The sequence below is a fragment of the Grampus griseus genome (genome assembly GCF_964374135.1).
Source record: "Grampus griseus genome assembly, chromosome: 5".
In the NCBI taxonomy this organism is placed as follows: Eukaryota; Metazoa; Chordata; class Mammalia; order Artiodactyla; family Delphinidae; genus Grampus; species Grampus griseus.
The window spans coordinates 131541727-131556115 of NC_138998.1; the positions used below are offsets into that span (position 1 = coordinate 131541727).

At 40.4% G+C, this 14389-nt stretch overlaps 1 protein-coding gene across 2 annotated transcripts in view; it reads right to left on the minus strand.

Annotated features, from left to right (window-relative positions):
- The window catches only part of SYNJ1 (synaptojanin 1), an 86062-nt gene extending 76195 nt beyond the window's left edge, over positions 1 to 9867 (minus strand). The window contains exon 1 of one of the 2 annotated variants that reach the window (XM_082655001.1): positions 9729 to 9867. In XM_082655001.1, coding sequence (XP_082511127.1) covers positions 9729 to 9852 — 124 coding nt within the window. In that variant the 5' untranslated portion in view covers positions 9853 to 9867. The remainder of the gene's footprint in view (positions 1 to 9728) is intronic. The other variant, XM_082655002.1, reaches the window with a different exon arrangement.
- Positions 9868 to 14389: the final 4522 nt, after the last annotated feature.

Sequence of the window (14389 nt, forward strand, 5' to 3'; positions counted from 1 at the left end):
AGTTTATATAAGCAAAGAAACTTTATAAAGTTATGTAAGAAGACTATAATAAAAGGGAAGAAGAGAGTATTTTAATAACATTCAATATGTTTTAGTTAATAATTTAATAAGTATTTTGTTTTTTATTTTTTCTTTTAACTAAGTTATCTTAAAATCATCCAGGAGTATAAAGAGCGCATAAATTCTTTCAGCCTGAACTGAGGGAGTAATTAAATAGGTGTCCAGTTGACCACGAAGAGTTAATGCATATCACCAAATGCCAAATGTACTCACAGTAATTTGATTAGTTCATTAGCTATGAAATGCACTCCAATGTGAATGCATTGCTTATATTGTGTAACATTACAGAGGAATAATGATGGCTTTCACTTGCAAAATCTATTTTAGTGGAAAAAGATAAACACAAATTCTTATTAACAACCATTAAAAAACTCAAGCAAATTTAAACTGTCACCAGTAAAAACATGATATGCAATTTTTAAATATATACCTCCTTTTGGCACTCTGCTTACAAGACTAACCCCAATTGCACTAATCTATTCCACTCTTTCTACCTCTTTCAAGCTTAGAGTTAAAACATAACTAAGTAACAAAATGTCACTGATTCAGACTTTACAACCTCAAAATTTCTGAATGTACTGGCGCTAGATGCAAAGAAAAGCAATACTATTTAAATTGCTACTCATATAACTGGCTCATTTTTTTTAGCTTCGGAACATCTGAAAGTCTTTACATCATCTTTGTTTGTGACTGGGTACAGAATTCTAGGTGGACAGTTTCAGGGCTGTTTTTTTTGTTTGTTTGTTTGTTTTTCCATTTCAGTACATTAAAGATCTAGCTCTATGTAAAATAAAAATAAAAAAATAAAGATCTAGCTCTTTCTCATCTGGCTTGGACTGTTTCTGAAGAAGTCCATCATGATTTGTATCTTCCTTCTTCTACATGTATATCTTTTGTTTTTTTCTTTCCTGGGCTGTTTTTAGGATTTTTCTCTGCGTCACCGTTTTAAGCAATTTGATCACATATTTGGGTGTAGTTCTTTCTCTTCATGGTTCTTCTGCTTGGGGTTCATTTAGCTTCTTGGATCCATGGATTTATAGTTTTCATCAATTCTGGAAACTTGTCAGCCATTATTTCTTCAAATATTTTCCTGCTCCACCCCCTTCCTTCTAGGATTCCAACTGCACATACATATGGGGCCACTTGAAGTTGTCCCACAGCCCTCTGATGCTCTGTTTATCTATTTTAGTCTGCTTTTCTGTGCTTCATTTTGGGTTGTTTCTATTATTTTGTCTTCAAATTTGCCACTCATTTATCCTGCAGAGTCTAATCTATTAATCCCCATCAGTGTATTTTTTTCATTTCAGACATTGTTTTTTTTCAATTCTGGAAGTTTGATTTGGGCCTTTACATTTTTCATGTCTCTTCTTAACATGCTCATTCTTTCCTGTGTTCCTGAACATATGGACTATATTTATAATAGCTGTTTTAATGTTCTTATTAATTTGAGCATCTGTTTTACAGATTGACTTTTCTCCTCATTACAGGGTATATCTTCCTGCTTCTTTTCATGCATGGTAATTTTTAATTGAATGCCAGACATTGTGAAATTGACAGGGTTGAATGCTGGATACATGTATATACATTTTGTATTCCTATAAACAGTCTTAATCTTTATTCTGGGATACAGTTGAGTTATTTGGAAATTATCTGGAAACAGTTTGACCCCTTTGGGTCTTGCTTTGAAGCTCTGTCAGGCAGGACCAGAGCAGCATGTGGTCTAGAGCTACTTGGCTCCACTACTGAAGTAATATACCCTTCTCTGAGTGCTCAACCCAATCCCCCAAGAATTACCAGTTTTCTCCATTCTGGCTGTTTGGAGCATGAACTATTCCCAGCCCTGAGCTCCAGGAATTTTTCTGCCTGCTCCTCTTCGGTGGTTCTTTCCTGCCTTGATAGCTTCCTCATACACTGGCACCAATCAGAACTCAGCTGATGTCTCAAGTGTAATCCGCTACACATCTCAGGAGCTCTGTGCAGTTATTCCTTTCCTGGTACTTAGTCCTGAGAATTCTAGATGCTCGCGTTTCGCCGAAGCCCCTACTCTATCTCCTCAACTCAGGGAGACTGCCAGGCTTTGTCTGGGTTCACCCTGCTGCTGCTGTAGCCTGGAAGCTCTCAAGGCAGCGACTGCAAGGCTCCCCTCATTTGTTTCCCTTCTCTTAGGGATCAGTGTCTTGTGCTGCCTATTGTTCAAGAGCTGAAAATTGTTTCACATTTTTTTGTTCTTTTGTTGTTGTTGTTATTTAAGGTGGGAGGGCAAATACAGATCCTGTTACACCATCATGCTCAGAAGCAAGTATCCTGCTACATTCCTGGCCTAGTTATATTTTAAGGACATTTTAGAACATCTGAGAGACCTGAAATCATATAATAAGAAGTCACATAACAAGGCTTTACTGTTCAGTGAGAGAGAAATTTTTTGCCTTCATTTTTATTTCCTCATAGCACACTTAAGTGGTAAAGAAATGAAGGCACTTAGGAATGACTACTGGCTCTATGTTAGCAGGCTAATCCTGCTGCCCAGGATAGAGAAGTAAGGTTGATTTTTTTTAAGTGTTGATATTTAAGTTGCTATTTATTTTCTTTTCTATTAAATATGAACATTCCAAAAATTATTTACAAAAAGAAAATGAATTTTTGCAACCCTAACATAAAGTGATATATAACAAGTCTAAATTTCATTTTTCTGCACAGAAAAAGTCAACTATAAAAAAGGCACTTCTGGGCTTCCCTGGTGGCGCAGTGGTTGAGAGTCCGCCTGCCGATGCAGGGGACATGGGTTCGTGCCCCGGTCCAGGAAGATTCCATGTGCCGCGGAGCGGCTGGGCCCGTGAGCCATGGCTGCTGAGCCTGCGCGTCCGGAGCCTGTGCTCCGCAACAGGAGAGGCCACAACAGTGAGAGGCCCACGTACCGCAAAAAAAAAAGAAAAAAAAAAATTCTTAAAAAAATAAAAGGCACTTCCTTCCTCAACTTGAAATTTTTTCTTAAAAAGACATAAGATACTGCAATTTATGTAAAGGGCAATTGTGCTGACTAGTAGCATTTGGCAATTAAAAAAAAAAACAAAAAACTATGCACACTGCTTGTCATCACCACCTACTACATTCATCCAAAATTCTAAAACCTGACATTTAACTTGGCCTGGCAAAGTTAAAACATAAAGTTTCTAATTACCTAACGCTAAATCAAACCATGTTTCCCTCTTAGATATTAACAGTTTGTAGGTAAAAACACAGCAAGTTTAACACTTCCCTCATTAGAAAATGCTTACCATTTCACTCTAAAGTCTACTGGCATTCTTTTCTTTTTGCTCTTCATTCCTCAACTCCCCCCAAATAATAACCACCACCCTAACAAAAGTATAAATAATAATTAGAGCGAAAAAGCAAATGGTAAGACTATGTCATTAGAGAAGTTATTTAATCTCTCCAAGCCTCAGTTTCCACATCTGCGAAGTGTGGATAAAAGTACAACCCACAGGATTAAATGAAATAAAGCACGTCTAATGCCAGTCTAAACTGTATGCTGAGATGCTCTGGGACACTTCAGCAAACTCTCAGGAGAGACGAGGGATATTTTAAATGGAAAGAAACACGGAGATATTCAACACATGCTGGACACTGCCCAAACTATTAGCTTGGGGTAGTTCAGAGTTTTAACATTTGATAGCAGTATGTTCCTTTATGACATCAGACATCAGATCTTAGCGAAGTTGGGTTTTCAGTGGTTGCTGCGATTAAAAAAAAACAAGTACTGCTCCAAAATCAACGTGGAACAGGCAATGAGGGTGGTGCTTTTCAATCTGGTCCCAAGGTCTGAAAAGCTGTTCAGTGCTCAACAGGCATTCCCATACCGTAAATAAGGAACTGTGGCTATTTATGAAGGAAGTAAATTATTTTCAATTTCTTTGCAATATTTTTTCCAAACAGCTACTAAAGGTTGTTAGGACATAAATATTTATTGTTTGGACCTAACTATTTAATGAACAGAACGGTGGCTTACGGGTGCTGTTAAAAACTTAATAAGACCCCAAGGATGCCATAAAACGAGAAAGCTTAGGCCCCTCTGGCTTAATGCTGTGACTAGCAGAGTAACTTCCAGTGAATAGCAAGTATGACTCCTTTACCGTGTGCAGTTTCATAGAAAAGGCAAGACACTTCACATTCTGTGACAAAGAGCTCAAGAATTTTATCCCTCTGTTTTACAGCTCAGGTTTCCATGATAAAAGAAAACAAATTAGGTAGACAAAGACACTTAGACGGACAATGTGGGGTAAAACCAGGTCCAGAGTTAAAGCCTGAAGATAATCTTACCACTAGACAGATAAACGCAATTAATCCTTTCTACCGTACCAGTATGTGACACCCAAAAGAACGAAAGCTCTCATTTTAAGAGTTAGGAGTTTACATCAACACTGTACATCCCCGTCTTTTAAACAGGTGATCCATAACTTCACAATATTTAATTTACACACTACGGTAACTCTATGCAACTTCTGAAGACAGGTTAAGGGGTACAAGAAACTGTTTAGAGCAAGTAAGTCATTTGGTCCAACATTATTTTAATGTAATGGTTATTTGCTCCCTCCCTTTTATGTGACGACATACTATGACATACAACACATGCACAATCATTCACTTATGAACAAATGAGTAAGACGCCACTCAGACTAACATTTGTATACCCAGAGGGTCAACCAACCACACACAACTAGTAAGGCTATGATACAGCCATGCAGCATAAATGGGCAACACTGCGGATCCTAAAAGTGAGCACCATATATACATTTGAATATTAAAAAACCATTGAAAATCAAACACATATGGGTTAGTTAAAAGGCGCCATTCCAAGGCTATACATAATCACAGGAAAAAGTATTTACATTACTTGGAAAACAGCTGCAACAAAGAGTTTATTGCCAATGCCCTTTATAAACTTCTCTCTTACGTTTAATACAGATGTTACGCTCACTATCTATGTGACCCGCACATCATCCTCCATTTCCGATGTGCTGACCTCCCCTTTACTCCATCTTCTATTTAGAATACAATTATAAAGCAAATTATTTACCTTTACTAAAGCATGAGATGGGTTGTAAAATAATGAGATAGCCTGTGAATTTAAAGCATGTATCTGTCTGACTGGCTACTTGTCCGTCCCCTGTGATGGTCTTTTCATGTGTCTAACTGTACAAAGTGGAGGAAAACTGAACTCAACACAAAACTGACAGATGTCTTCCTTTATCTCTTAAAAAATTAGTTTCGGGCTTCCCTGGTGGCGCAGTGGTTGAGAATCCGCCTGCCAATGCAGGGGACACGGGTTCGAGCCCTGGTCTGGGAAGATCCCACATGCTGCGGAGCAACTAGGCCCGTGAGCCACAACTACTGAGCCTGCGCGTCTGGAGCCTGTGCTCCGCAACAAGAGAGGCCACGATAGTGAGAGGCCCGTGCACCGCGATGAAGAGTGGCCCCTGCTTGCCACAACTGGAGAAAGCCCTCGCGCAGAAACGAAGACCCAACGCAGCCAAAAATAAATAAATTTTTTAAAAAAATTAGTTTCCAAGAAGAAGGGTGTAGTGTTACAACTTGCTGACCATCACTCTTGTGCTTATGCTGGTTCAGACGCAGTATACCAGTCACAGAGAGTCCACTTGCTACACTGAGTCACTGCTCCACAGACATCAAATTTTTGGTTCAACTGAACATTTTTCTGGACTAGTAATTTTCAAAAATGAGTAACACTGAAAATGGGCATGTGACTAAAAATAATATTAACTATTATCTAAGAACGTTTCAGAAGTTTTTTTTAATTTTTATTTTGTTATTATTATTTTTTTCACTTTTGGCCGTGCCTTGAGGCATATGGGATCTTAGTTCCCCAACCAGGGATCAAACCCGTGCCCCATGCAGTGGAAGTGTGGAGTCTTAACCACTGGACTGCCAGGGCAGTCCAAAGGTTTCTTTAAATAAATAAATGCAATGAAAGAAATCAATAAAATTATTTTCCATCTCAAGAAAAGTAATTTTAAAACAAACTGTTAACAGTACTTATGGTAGTTATGAAGAACATTCATCACACACATTTTAATTGGCATTTCAGAAAAACCTTAATGATGTGGTTAATAGTTATTTCCAAGAGAATTTTTCAGTAACAAATCCAAACAATGTGTAACATATGTGTTTCACATCAGCAGTTCGGTCAAACAGCAATTCTTTAAAAGACAGAAAATAAATTTTATATGAAAAGGTACCACACTTTCAAACACAGAATACTGCACTACAAACATAGAATACTATAATCTACATTAGGTTAGTCTTCCCCCCATGCCATTTATTTAATAATCATTTATTCTGCAATATGAGTAAGACACTGAACTAAGCACTAGGGATACAAAGATTACTGAGACCCGGGCCTTTTCCTCAAGGAGTGAAGCATCCAGATGCAGAAACCTGAACACAGTTCCAGGTTCTGTGAAAAGCACTAGACTAAAAGCGCTATGGGAACATCAGCACTTGGTTCAGGCTGAGGGTTTCAAGGAAACTCATTACGGACCCCACAGTAGACAGTAACAGCACTGAAATTCTGGAAACATGGTTATTTTGGATAGCGTCTGCGAGCCAAAAAAGTTATGCCATAATCTATCATAGAAAGGCCTATATAAACCATGCTCAGGAATGGTCATCCCAATCTAATTATATCAGAATCTCTGGGGGGCTGGAGCCCAGGCATCAGTATTTGTAAAAACCTTCCCAGGGAATTATAATGTGCACACAGGGCTGAAAATCACTGATTCATTGATTGATTAAGTCATAGCATCATGACTGATTTAACATCTTTATCAACATTAAGACAGAATTCTAAGGCTTGATTAATTAGTGGATACTTGGGTCCTAAGAGGACCCATGAGCTGAGTTTATTTTCACTCGCACCCTATTTTTTAATATGTGCTAATAGGAAAAATGACATTTCATATTGGTTATCTCATGACACTTCTGGCCTAAGCCAAGAAAATTAAGTGACTGTCAGTCCTTAACGATATGTATTGCCTAAGCTGTCTAATTGTTTAAACGTTAAACCCAGGCAACTGAAGGCTGTAGAAGTCACAAACTTTGGGTACGTGAAACTGAGTCCTGCTAGGGTCACTCTCACCATGTACGTTCAAGAAAAACACCTGCATACAAGCATGTAGAGAACAACAAAAGCAGCATATAAAAAGCATTCATCTTGTGATACAGACTAAGTTCCACAAAATGAAGGGAAGGAAGAGACAAGAGTGAGCTGGAGGGGCAGATTCTCATTAAGGAATAAGACTCAAGCTGGAACTGACAGGCTTCGACTGGAAAGGCAGAAAAAAGCATTCTAGCAGTCTTGGAGGAAGAGGGACAGCATGATGACGGTTGGAAAAAGCACGCTACTTTGGGAGAGCACTGAGGAAACACCAGTCTCCCTTAAAGGAGATCAACACTGAACCAACAGGGTGGCACCAAATGATGGCAGGCCTTGATTGACAGGCTAAGGAGTCTGAACTTAATCTTATTGAAAAATAGGGTTACATTTGGGTTTAATATCAAAAATGATTTTAGGAGATTCTTCTGGTAGATTAATATGCAAGATGCATCGAAATTCAAAGGTCTGAGATTGGTGAAGATAAACAGAACATCTCAGTATTTTACAAGCACAGCCCCCTGAATACAACAGGCACTGACAAAATGTGAAGGTTTTAAAAATGAACATTCTACAGCACAATACACACCTTGGTATCATTCTGACCTGAATGTCAAATTAATTTTACACGTCAAGTTATAAAAAGGTCTGTTAGCTCTTAAATATTAATGTTTTAAATATGAAAGTTTACAGTAGAAAAGCTACTGACATAGAAAAGCTAATTAGTAGAAAAGCTAATGACATACCCAAGAGATTATATATCCATTTATGCTAGCTTTACGGAGAGAGGCAACATTCACAGTTTTTTTCTCCTGAAAAGAATTACTTATATAGTCTAAATCTAATGAAAATAAAAAGAGTTAATAAATAGTTAAGACAATGTTTTTAAGATTCTTTTCCTTAAAATGAATGTTAATGCCAAAAGAATGGTTTGGGAAGTTGTTTTGTTTTGTTTTGTTTTTTTAAACCATTATTTGGCATAAAAGAGAGGACTGCTGGAGGTTTGGAAGTAGGATTATCCTTAAGCTTCCTGACCTTGGAGTAAAGTATAGCAATAACCCTAATAACTATAGGTAATACAAACTTTGTAGCTGAAAATTTGACTTCCCATTATTACCAGTAATCACAATTAGAGAAACATTTAGAATTTAGACAAATTAGGAAATCACCAAAACACACAAGCAGCTGAAAAGGGTTTCACATGCTGAAACAAACCTTTTTCCCCCACAGATAGTTTTATCTAGATAGAATTCATCAGTATAAGAATAATATTTGTAGTATGAAGAAACATGCTTTGCAAAATTAATATTGTAGCAAGTAATATTTTAGTTGATTTAAGCATAAATAACAATGTATCAGTAAATGAATTAAGTCTGACTGAATATAACCCATATTACTAACACTTGTTTCTTAGAACACATATAGTCTCTTCCTGTTCACTCAAACCATGTTACAACATGTACCAAAAAATACATATTTCTTATACATTGTTCTCTGCTTAAGACTTTTCATTATGTCACTATCCTTTTCCCCAATCAGCATAAAATTTTGCTATTTCAGAGAATTAAGATCAATCAGGTTTAACTGATATTAATATTCTGTACGTTAGTATTCTGTATGCAGAGATTAGGGTCTCCTGCCCTTCACTACTGAATATGGAGAAAGTTTAACAGTTCAAAATATTTAGGGGCTTACAGTTGTAAGTATGCCTTTCAAATGGTATTTTTAATTTTTAAAAATATGACCAATAACTAAACTGATCCTACATAGCAAAAGCATAATATAGAACAAGTCATTACCACTAGAGAGCCTCTGACAACACAGTCACATTTGAAATAATCCTAAATTGAGGTTACCAGACGAAATCTTATATTACCAAGTGTAATGTTCAAATTAATCTTTTTCGTTTTAATTTCATCCATCGGCCCACAAAATAACCCAAGCCTTACTAATCTACTATTTTTCTTGTGGTGCAGTAGTCCTTTTCTTTAAAATAAACTATCAAAGTAGTTTCTTAAACAATATGAAATCAATCACCTACCTTACATGAAATTTTGAAGGTTGTTTACAATCCTCTTAATGAAAATGTAAGCACCTCACCATAAAATCCTCCAACAATATTAAATAAATACTTATAGTCCATTACTACAACTGACATATAAGAAATGCTGTTCATTACAGCCAAAATGTCAAGCAAGCCATCTTACAGGTTTATGTGATATGCTATACACTGCAACGATAATTTTTTGGAAAGAAAGATTTACTTTGAGAAGCAGCAGAAGAACCCAAGAAAGCAAAAATCTGTACCAAAACCTGCATCTTCCCCAGCCCCAACAAAAACCTGCAGTGGGGGAAGAAAAGAAAATAAAAGTTTTAAAGAAAATAAGGTCTGGTTAAAAGGAAATAAAAGCATATCAGAGTCTTCTTTAAAAAATGGTTGAAGCTGAATTATTTCAAGCAAAACAGACCCTGATCAGCTGGGCTGTGAGAGATGACTTACAGAGCACAGCTACAGCCCCAGACTCGAACATGAGACATTCTTCCTTATGCCTAGTTTCCACTATGAGGCTGAAAGGTGGAGGATCCAATTTGTGATAGATCCGAAATCCTTTGCTGAACGCCATTCTCCTTTCTTCCGAGGCAGCCCTGTGAAAACCAAGCAAAGCAAAGCAAATGAAGCTAATGTTTCCTTCTGCAGCAAAGGACTGCAAGGCATCCAGAAGTCCCTCCCTGCCAGGTTCTGATGGGGGGGGGGTGGGGTGGTAAAAAAAAAAAAGGGGGGGAGCTTGGGGAGAGAATGGTTGATTCCAAAAGATAAGTCGTCACTTAATTTTACCGAAAAGCAAGAGGAAAAGCTGCCAATTCTCACAGCAAGGCAAGGCAGGGTTTTATCACTCCAAGTCCATGAACGGTTTGGTGAAGATGAGTTTCCCCTTTACTTAATGTTTACCAAAAGGAAACATTTTGAGCGTATTTCGCTCGGAGTTGTTTATCAGCTTCCTGCTTCAGAATTTGTCAACTACGTTGAAAGGGAAACGATTCGGAAACTTCAAGCCGATCCTCTGCGGGGCAAGAAGAGGTAGGTGCGAAGGAAGGTTAACAAGGCTGATTCAAAGCGCCTTAGGGGGCGAGATAAGAGGAAAGGATTATCCGACACAACGGGCTCTCCCGGGGGCGGCGGTGAAGGGCAAGAGCAGCGGTACAGGCTACCGCCGCCTCCAGCCCAGCGCCAGGGCACCGCCGGCTGAGGGGTCCGCAGGCAGCAGCCAGTGGATATGAATGGCCACCCGGGAAGAGTCACGAGTCGGGACACGGACCGGACCGAGGCTCCTCGGGGTTTCCCGACAGTCGACCGCCCGGAGAGCGGCTCCTTCCCAGGGGGACATAAGTGCGGAGCAGCCCGATCCCTCCATTATACGCCAGAAGAGATGACCAGGCGCCCAAACTGACTCGGTGCCTTCCCCGCGGGCAGGCTGACAGCCGCTGTCACCTCTGCTCCCCGCCCGACGCGGCGCCCCGCACAACCGGTGGTCTCCCAACCACCCCGCCTGCCCTCCAGTACCTGGCTGCCCGCGGTCGCCGCTCACCGCTCCCGCCCAGGCTGCGGAGGCGGAGACTGCTTCAGGAAGCGCCGGCCCGCGCGCCCCGCAGCCGGTGCGTCTGGCCGCTGCCGCTCCCCGCCCCCCCCCCACCAGCCGGCCGGCTCACCTCTTCCTCCGGCTCCTCCTCCTCCTTCTTCCGCAGCCGCCGCCGCCGCCGCCGCCGCCACAGCCGCCCGAAGCGTCACTTCCGCTCCAGCAGGCCCATCTCTTCCGCATGGCGCAGCGGCCGGGGGAGGAAGGCCCGCCCCTCGCGGGGAAGGGCGGGACGTCAGGGGGAGGTCCCGCGCCCTCTGGGCTTCCCGGCTGGCCAGGTAACCGTGAGCTGCCAGCCGCCTCCACGCGCAGCGACCTTCTCCTCGGGCGGCGTGTTCCCCAAGCTGCAGCTGCAGGTCCCACCGCTGAGGATGCTGGGAGAGGGAGGATGCGGCCTCCCCGGGCCCCTCGCGTGGGCTTTTCAGAGCTTACCAACCACGGGGAGGGACTCAGGGGAAAAGCTTTGGGGGCTGGGTATTGATAGGTGCCCAAGAAGGGTATCAGGACCACCCCCTGCCTCCCCCGCCTAACTGGCTGGGGGGAGGCTTCGGGACAGCACGCTGGGCAGCAGGGCAGCGCCTGAAGAGCTGTCCATGGTGTCTCACTGCGAACAGCGCAGAGTTCTTATTCTGAGCGTCTGGGTAGGTAGCAGGAAGAAAAACTAATGGCTGCTTTGGAACAACTCTGTTCGCTGCCTTTTCTTCTGGTGTGCTCTGGAGCCCTCAGGAGCACTATTAAAAAAGAGTGCTCGTAAAATGTATATCTCAGAAATAACTAAATTTCCTTGTCAATTGCATTATTATGAACTTTCATCAAATCTTTAACCGTGGTCATTTTTAAGTCTTTTGTCATTTACAGACAGTTCTGGGTTTACTCTGATGCTTTTGCAAATATGTTCCTATAAAAGGGTTTCATCTTCAAGGAATTCATGGAAAAGACTCTGACAAGTACAGGTTTCTGGTAACTGACTATACTGCTGAACTGAATGAATAAGCATTTTCAGAACTCTAATGGAAAACTGATGAATTCATAAAAGTTTTAACAAAAGATCAAGATGAAAAAATAATTAATTACATGGGACTGAATGAACTGATGAGGATGATTATAATTCTCGTGACTTTCTGTTTGAATTAAAAAAAAAAATCCCACAAGGACTCAGAGGCAAAAAATATACAAATCAATTTTCACTGCAAAGTAAAGGAGCTGTTACAGTGGAGGATTCCTGGACTGAATGTCAATATTATGACATAGTATGAGTGTGTTTCGTGTTTGGTAATTGCAACATTGTTGCTTTTGTTGTGGTCATCCATTTACAATGCTTGGTGTCAGTTTATTTATCTCTTGTAAAAATAAAATACAGTGTGTGTGTGTGTGTGTGTGTGTGTGTGAAAAAAAAATAAGAGTGCTCAGCTGTATGTACAGTGGAGTGGAAAGTTCCAAGTCAGGATCTCCAGACTCCAACACGGCTGTACGCAGCCCGAGGCAGCTATGGTCAGCACTGAATGGTGAGTAGCTCCTGCCATCCGTGTTACCTCGTAACTAAAGACATCTTATCCTTTCATCCTATCCTCATTTTTCAACAAATCATTTTTCCTGGTTAATACCAGTGTGTCCCACGGACTTCTCATTCCATTTCCACTTAATAGACGTAAATGCGGGAATGAAGTCAAAACCCGGAGGGTCAAAAGGAATTGAAAACCTGAAGAACTCAGCACCCGGGAAACTGTTTCCTCTTGCCTTTGCTCTTTCTTTGCTTCTTCCCCTTCTTGCTTTTATTAACAGCAAAAGCAGAATTTAAATCTAGCGTGTTGCACAAGATCATTTCCCCCTCCAGGCCCTGTCATCTGGCTTGATTTAACATTTCTTCATCCATTTTAGAGAAGCTGGACCCACCCTGGTTTCAGGATACTAAAGTAGCTATAGTTCATTAGAAAAGAAACCACTTCCTTTATAGAAGGAGATATGCAGAAACACAGGTTTAGTTCTGAGAACTGGAGGGGATTTCTCTCATTTAATATGTACTATCTCCTTAGAAAAACTGTTTTGCTCTTGGTAGTGGTTACTAACAGCAGCCTCAGAATTAAACTCATTAAGATACTCTACTGGTCCTTGCTTGCTCCCCCCCACCCCCCGCCAGAAGAACCCACTTCAATTGGAGGTTGCACTGGACAGAGAAAAATGAAATGGGAGTGGGTGAGAATGGATTTTTTCTTATTTGCCTTTTCAGGTATAATACTTGTATAGCCCCGAAGGAATACCAGACAGATATGCACCAGAAAAACACATGTAAGGTTATGGCTCCAGAAGATGTGTTGATGTTATTGAGTATGTTGCTTGGAAGTTGCTTCTTATGACAACTGAGACACAGAAAAGTTAACTTGTTAAAAATTACTCAGTTTGAAGTGAAGTTGGGACCACAAACAAACTTGCCCACAGCAAAACTTCCAGTGCAACTGTGTCTGCGTGCGGCTGCTCTAGGAACCTCTCCTTTCTCAGAGTGGGAAATATCTGTGCTAGGCCCTTTTAGAAGTAGATGTTCTGCCTACTCCTGGTTTCTTTCGATTTTGAACTAAGGCAATTTAGGTCAATGTTTCTTGGTTCTTGGTCTGAATTGCTGCTTTTCTTTAAGTTAAACTGGACTCATTAGTAGAGCTGTCAGTAGAAGGCCACAGCTTTACCAAACCCTTTCTTTTTGTTTGTTTTTTTTTTTTGGTAATGGTTGGATTTTATTTTATTTTATACAGCAGGTTCTTATTAGTTATCTATTTTATACATATTAGTGTGTATGTATCAATCCTAATCTCCCAATTCATACCACCACCATCACCCACCCCCGCTTTCCCTCCTTGGTGTCCATACGTTTGTTCTCTACATCTGTGTCTCTATTTCTGCCTTGCAGACCGGTTCATCTGTACCATTTTTCAAGATTACACATATATGCGTTAATATACGATGTTTGTTTTTCTCTTTCTGACTTACTTCTGTATGACAGTCTTTAGGTCCATCCACATTTCTGCAAATGATCCAATTTCATTCCTTTTTATGGCTGAGTAATATTCTGTTGTATATATGTACATCTTCTTTATCCATTCATCTGTCAATGGACACTTAGGCTGCTTCCATTACCTGGCTATTGTAAATAGTGCTGCAATGAACATTGGGGTGCATGTGTCTTTTTGAATTATGGTTTTCTCTGGCCAAACCCTTTCAAAATAGACCACTGTAGTCATGAAATAAGCACATGATCAGGGTTTAAAAACATAAGGGCCATTTTATTAGTGACTTTTAAAAACTTTATTTCTTCTTTTTCTTGTCTCTCTTTCTTATTTATACTTCTTTATTACAGCACATGAAAATAGCTGGACAAATTGTCACCAAATTTGAAGAGTGTCTTTGGGCTTGGCTGACTTAAAATACAAGTTAGGTGGTATACACAAACTTCTTAGTGAGGTCCTAAGGGCCTACAGAGATGGGCTGACACCATCTTGAACCTTGAAAATGAGCATGAGGGCACAGTGGTTGGGAG